The sequence below is a fragment of the Notolepis coatsorum genome (assembly GCF_963971535.1).
Source record: "Notolepis coatsorum genome assembly, contig: SCAFFOLD_777, whole genome shotgun sequence".
NCBI lineage: Eukaryota > Metazoa > Chordata > Actinopteri > Aulopiformes > Paralepididae > Notolepis > Notolepis coatsorum.
Window position 1 is genome coordinate 59,060 of NW_028170906.1, and position 7,500 is coordinate 66,559.

The 7,500-nt window shown below is 44.3% G+C and overlaps 1 protein-coding gene across 1 annotated transcript in view; it reads right to left on the minus strand.

The window, feature by feature from the left end:
* The window catches only part of pde12 (phosphodiesterase 12), a gene marked incomplete at both ends in the record, with an annotated part of 71,526 nt that overhangs the window by 35,279 nt on the left and 28,747 nt on the right, over positions 1–7,500 (minus strand). The window contains 2 exon segments of the mRNA XM_084339276.1: positions 660–743; positions 843–965. Coding sequence (XP_084195402.1) covers positions 660–743; positions 843–965 — 207 coding nt within the window.

Below are 7,500 nucleotides of genomic sequence, written 5' to 3' on the forward strand. Positions count from 1 at the left end.
GTTGGCCCCCCCCCCCCCCCCCCCCGAGCGTAAACCTTCCTTTTTAGTGATACTCTGAGGTGGATTTTTCTGTTTGCTCGCCATTTTCAAACTCCCAAAATGATCGCCCCTCTATGACGACTTTGTTGTGTCTATTTGCCGACTCCGGATACTATTTTCGGATATAAATATAGATGCCACTGCGAGCAGCTCTCTCTCAAGCGGCCATCTTCTTCACCGCGTCACGTGAGAGTCACGTGACGAAGCTGCGATTGTTACCGTGTTTTAGGTTCGGTAAAATAGACCTAAAATAGACCTTACCTTAGTCAGAAGGTACTCCAAAATGAATAATACATGTAGTTCCATCGCCATCGCCATTACTCAATTAACAATAGGTTTCAGGCGAGCAAATCTCTGACAGATGGCTGTGTGCTGATCCACTTTGAGGGGGAAGGGATTCCTGCAGCCGGAGGTACCGAGGCGCTGAAAGACACCTTAGAGACCCAGTTCAATTCAGTCGGGATTCGATCGTCATTGCAATTATAACGTAGGCAGCGGTGCCAGGGAGACACAGGCAGGTCTGCGCGAGTGTTGGACGGTTGGATTTGAAACATGAGAATTCCCGTTTTTGGCGCAGAAAAAGTTAAGGGTGGAGTTACTAGAGATGGGGGTGGGGTTACCTGCATTAAGGGTGGAGTTACTAGAGATGGGGGTGGGGTTACCTGCATTAAGGGTGGAGTTACTAGAGATGGGGTTGGGGTTACCTGCATTAAGGGTGGAGTTACTTGAGTCGGGGTTGGGGACACTTGAATTGGGAGTGGTGTTACCAGGGTTAGGGGTGGAGTTACTTTAGTCAGAGGTACCTGAGCTGGGGGTGGAGTTAAAGTCTCCACAGAAGATCAGCGGTGTCCCCGGTGACAACTCACTGATCACATGACTCAGGTGTCGCAGAGCCACACCTATCTGTACCAGACGAGTGTTACCACCTGGAGAGAGAGAGAGAGAGAGAGAGAGAGAGAGAGAGAGAGAGAGAGAGAGACAGACAGACAGACAGACAGACAGACAGACAGACAGACAGACAGACAGACAGACAGACAGACAGACAGACAGACAGACAGACAGAGACAGGAGAGAGAGAGACAGAGAGAGAGAGAGAGAGAGAGAGAGAGAGAGAGAGAGAGAGAGAGAGAGAGAGAGACAGACAGACAGACAGACAGACAGACAGACAGACAGACAGACAGACAGACAGACAGACAGACAGACAGACAGACAGACAGACAGACAGACAGACAGACAGACAGACAGACAGACAGACAGACAGACAGACAGACAGACAGACAGACAGAGACAGGAGAGAGAGACAGACAGAGACAGGAGAGAGAGAGACAGAGAGAGCGAGAGAGAGAGAGTTAGAGACAAAGACAGGGAGACATAATTCACAAAAATAGTCCCCATTAGTAGGAGAGAACGGGGTCGGTTGTCACACGGGTTGGTTGTCACATTCATTATATTTCGCCACCAAAAGGTGCCGTGTTCCATATTTTAGTATAGAAATGTCCAGAATTGGGATCAGAGCTCGGCTGACATACATCTGACATTGTCTTCTTTGGAGTAAGACAGCTGAACTTGAGGTGAGAAGACCGTTTGTGTTTTTGAAAATATTCAGCTCCTCAGTATTTTTCTTCTAGGCTTTTACACAATGGGTTTATAATGAAACAATTATTACCCTTAAAAAGTGTGAAGGGAAAGCTATCGTTTAGATTGTTGTTGGCTAACTAAATAGTTGTTAGAGGGTTGTTAGCCTTGATACTAGCAAGACATTCCAGTTGGTCTTGGTCGTCCCATGTGACAAGCATGTGCTCTCTGCTTTTAATGAGCACAAGGTGGGCTGTTTCTTCACCAACTTGGGAGGAGGTGATGGATGAGCTGAGGACAGACCGAGCTGAGCCCAGTGCACCCCAGTGCACCCCAGCCAACCTCACCACTCCTCTCCCCCAGAGCCATCCACTAGATCTGGACAGAGACCACCAGTGACTCCACAAGAGCTGAGGCCTTGTCCAAAGGCTGCAGCCAGGAAAGTAGCCCAAAAAACGAAAAATAATGTCAAGCAGTATCCTCACTGACACCCCAAGAGAAGGAGAGATTAGAGCAGGAACAAAAAGGTATCAATATCAAAACGACCCAGTGCACCCGAGCCCAGCCCACCTACCAAGCCTAGTACATCCCAGCCCAGTCCACCTACCAAGCCTAGTACATCCCAGCCCAGTCCACCTACCAAGCCTAGTACATCCCAGCCCAGTCCACCTACCAAGCCTAGTAGTACATCCCAGCCCAGTCCACCTACCAAGCCTAGTACATCCCAGCCCAGTCCACCTACCAAGCCTAGTACATCCCAGCCTAGACCACCTACCAAGCCTAGTACATCCCAGCCTAGACCACATACCAAGCCTAGTACATCCCAGCCTAGACCACCTACCAAGCCCAGTACATCCCAGCCTAGACCACCTACCAAGCCCAGTACATCCCAGCCTAGTCCGCCTACCAAGCCCAGTACATCCCAGCCTAGACCACCTACCAAGCCTAGTACATCCCAGCCTAGACCACCTACCAAGCCCAGTACATCCCAGCCTAGACCACCTACCAAGCCCAGTACATCCCAGTGTACTCCACCCCAGCTGGAAAAGGCAGCCAGCAAGAAGAAGAAACAGAAAAGAAAGAGACAGATGATTGTTTTTGTTTGGTTTGTATGGAAACGTTCTCCCACAACCGTTCAGGGGAGGTATGGGAGAAGTGTTGGATGTGCAACCAGTGAGCACACAAGCTCTGCTTAGTCGGAGTGCCCAGACCCTACATTTGCCATCACTGTAACTCGGATAGTGAATGAGTGTAGCCTAGTTGTGTTGGCTATTATTGTTAGGCCTATTTATTTTGTTCTTATTTTGTTATATAGGATGGCCTAAAGATGTGTTTCCTGTTTCGACGAACAGGTCGAAAAGTACCTTGCGGGGAAAAAAAGCAAATCTACGAATTCCAATCTGGCTTCAGAACATCCCACTCCACTGACACATGCCTTCTCTATTTGAACGACCACATCAAACACGAGGTGGACGCGGGCAAATACTGCGGCATGGTCATGCTGGACCTCCGAAAGGCTTTCGACACCATCAATTAGGGCTGGGCGATACGGCCTCTAAATGATATCACGATATTTTTTGGCTATGTCACGATACACGATGTACATCACGATATTTTGACATTTCCTCTAAAGCCCTTAAAAATGCTTGATTTAACCCTTTGAAGTAGGGCTGTGCGATATGACGATATTCTATAAATATCTGGTACAGTTCATTAACGATACACTTTTTAAACGTATCGTGGATATCGTGATGTTTTGCATTCGCGTTAGAGGATTGTGTCGCGTCAATCTGGTCCACACGTTCAAACTTTGAAAAAAGTTTCAGTCAAGCGACCTGCACAACCCCGCCCCCACACACACACACGCTACTGCATCAAAGTTACTTATGATTAACAAAGGCATTCGTTTTGTGGCATTAACGTTACACATTCAATAACATCAGCATATTTACCCGACCATAGCAAGCATTGTTGGTCATTCATATCTCAGTTCCTTCCTTTGCTCAGAGAGCCCGTACTGAGTTGTACCCATTCTGCAATCTGTTAATAAAGTTTTCAGTCAGACAAATGTATAGAAAAGCTTTTATTATAACATCCGTTGCAGTAAAATCATCATGCCTCGTTTGGTACTCCTGCGGAGCGCTGGTAGTCTACTCATGGGTGGCGGGGAGCTAACGTTATTAGCTCAGGGTTTGTTGTTGGTTCTCTCGTGTAAATCAATGGCGGACTTCCCGGAAGTAAAAAAACGAATATGCGCTTGCCGATTGGTGGTAAGAACAGCAGAGCGGTGCAAGCGGTGTGACGTAATTGGCAGAATTGACTGTCAATCAAAATTGTTCTGTTGCCGTCTAACATGCATTGCTTTGGTTGAGAGAGATAGTGCTCTCTTATTAAAACTCATAAAGTCTTGAGCAAGACAAGTTAGTCTGTTAGGTTATGAAAGCCAGTGAGTATTGTATGACTCAGACTTCAGCAATAATCATGACTCATGAGCATTATAAAATAAAAACACACACATGGCATGGTGGAATACCATAAACATATTTCTTGATGTTTCCTTTTTTTAAATAGGCCTATGTTCATATCGGTGAGCACAATTTGTAACACAAAGAGAGACGTGTAGCCTATCTATTTATTTATTTAATATTTTATTTATTCATTTTATTATTATTATTTTATTTGTTGCCATGCCTAAAATAATAAAGTCAAGCATAGGGCTAAACATTTTCATAAACAATAATGTAATTTTTTGTTATATGGTTATAATAAAAGCTTTTCTATACATTTGTCTGATTGATTGAAAACTGTATTAACAGATTGCAGAATGGGTACAATAGAGTACAGCTCAATACAAGACCAGAAAAAGACTTTCGGCTTTTTTACACAAGGGTCCTCCATTTTCAATTCATCAAAACATTTAGAGACATACAAATATACAGTAATTTCATAAAAATGCTAAAATGCTAAATATATGCAATATATAATCTAATAATCCAATAATCTAAATCTAATATAAAAATGCTAAATGCATGGGTCTTTTGTCTTTAATGTTAGCTTGCAAACTCAAATACTGTCTTGGTAAGCCTCATAATGAATTGTTTGGGGGGAAAAAGGAAAAACATTGTGATGTGTATCGTGTATCGCCGAAAGGTCAGAAAATATCATGATATCATATTTAGGCCATATCGCCCAGCCCTACTTTGAAGCCTACAGTCACGCCTACATGACGATTAAAATAGTCCCTGCAACATATGTCTGCATTAAACCATGAAGATGCTTTCAAAAATAATTTAATTAAACATTTCAAAAAATCTAGTCTACTGACACACTAATACAGAACTTTTTTTTATTAACATCTAAGACCATTTATATAAATACTCTTGGGTGCCTAAGACTTTTGCACAGTACTGTTTTCTACCCACTTTAGCCAAAAATACACACACACTACTGTGAGAAAATAATAATCTTGTAACTAAGGAATGGTCCGCCTATACTTTTAATATATAGTAATGATAAAATCATGGGAGACTTGATAACTTAGACTTATGATTTTTATTATCAGCAATGTTATAACATCCTACTGGTAAACAAAACACTGTAAAGGTGTGTGTGCATCATCATCATATATATATATTTACTTTTTAATTGCATGAAACATTATGAAGTATTCTCTTATGCCACTTTTCCACGTTCTGCACGGTACCTACTCGACTCTGTAGTACCCCCCATAGATAGATATAAAGACGGTACCCCCCCCCCCCGTCAGTGTAGCTGGGGCGCCGTGACGTCATCTTCAACGCAACACATGGAGGATTTTGACGCTAGCCATCAAGCTACTGTATGAATCAAGTGCCTTATTAGCTCCTTTGCGCTAGCTGCAATGCTAACGGTTAGAACGCGAGGCTGCTACCAGTTCATCCACCTCAGCGCCTCCATATTCCATTGCCGTTTCTGAATGAAACACGTAGGGCTAACGTTTAAACTCGCAAAGCTCTCTCCACTTCTCTCACGCTCTCGTATCCCTGTTCCCTGTTTCCTCCAAACAAACCTGTAGCACCGCCTCTCTGTGTGTGTGTGTGTGTGTGTGTGCGTGTGTGTGTGTGTGTGTGTGTGTGTGTGTGTGTGTGTGTGTGTGTGTGTGTGTGTGTGTGTGTGTGTGTGTGTGTGTGTGTGTGTGTGTGTGTGTGTGTGTGTGTGTGTGTGTGTGTGTGTGTGTGTGTGTGTGTGTGTGTGTGTGTGTGTGTGTGTGTGTGTGTGTGTGTGTGTGTGCGCGCGCGCGTGTATGGGCGTGTACATGACGTAAGTTGGGGCGAGTCTGTGTGCATTTTTTCTCTTTGAGAGGGAGAGACGAGAGAGTAAAGGCAGGCGCTGCGCCTTATAAACTGATGAGGCCGGGATTGTGAGGAACATCACGATGTCCACGATACGTTTAAAAAGTGTATCGTTTATGAACTGTACCCGATATTTATTTAATATCGTCATATCGCCCACCCCTACCGTCAATCACTCCATTCTGATTGACAAGCTAAAAGCAATTGGTTTTAATAGCTCATCAGTGAGCTGGATGCAATCCTACCTGGAGGGGAGAGAACAGTGAGCTGTGGTGTTCCACAAGGAAGCATACTAGGACCGCTACTGTTCTTAATTTATGCAAATGACATGTCGTCAGCTTGTGACTGCAACTTGTTCCTGTTTGCGGACGACTCAGCCCTGCTGGTCTCTGACAGGGACAAGTTACAGGTTGAAAAAGCCCTCAGCTCTGAACTCGGCAGAATCTGCACCTGGCTCGCTGATAACAAACTATCATTACACCTGGGCAAAACAGAGTCCATTCTCTTCGGTTCAAATAGCAAACTCAGCAAGACCGACGGCTTCTCAGTTACAGTGGGTGACAATATTGTCACAAGGAAAGATGAAAAACACCTACCTGGGTTCCATCCTAGAGGCTAATCTTTCCTGTGACAAAATGGCAACCAATGTAATAAAAAAAGTCAACCAACAAACAAGATTCTTGTACCGGATCTCCTCTCTGGTAAACAAGAATACCTTGAAGACTCTAACAGGAGCACTCATTCAAGGGTACTACGACTATGCTTGCACCTTATGGTACAAAAGCACCTCAAAGGCGCTAAAAACAAGGCTACAAACATCACAAAACAAACTGGTCAGACTACTGCTTGACCTTACTCCTAGAACCCACCTCACCCCTGCCCACTTTGACAACCTAGGATGTCTTAGAGTAGACAACAGAGTACAGCAACTTGCAATGGGCCTGGTCTACAAGATACACTACAGTACACCACAAAGGTACCAATGTACATGTCGAAATACTTCCCAAAGGTCAGTGTATTCCACGACCACAACACCAGAGTTCCACAAATCATGTTCAACCCAGATTCGGCTCAAACAAGGGACTAAACACTTTTGCAATTCTGCCACAATAAGGTGGAACGCCCTACCCACAACCGTGAAGGAATGTGAATCCCTACCCACCTTCAAAACCGCTCAAAGAGAGCGGTATATATATCGATATACCGATATTGTCCAACTCTTAATTTCCGATACCGATATCAACCGATACCGATATATGCAGGGTCCCCCCCCCCCCCCCCCCCCCCCCCCCCCAAAAACGGACTCTGCATATATCGGTATCGGTTGATATCGGTATCGGAAATTAAGAGTTGGACAATATCGGCATAGGTAAAAAAGCCAATATCGAGCATCCCTAATAATTTCCTCTTTGTTACAATACGTTGGAAAATGAGAGGGATACACATTTCAAGCCAACATCTTAAGCTTCAATTTAATGTAGGAACATTTCAAGCCAACATCTTAAGCTTCAATTTAATGTAGGAATGACTATTGAAAGATGTTTTGATGATGAGC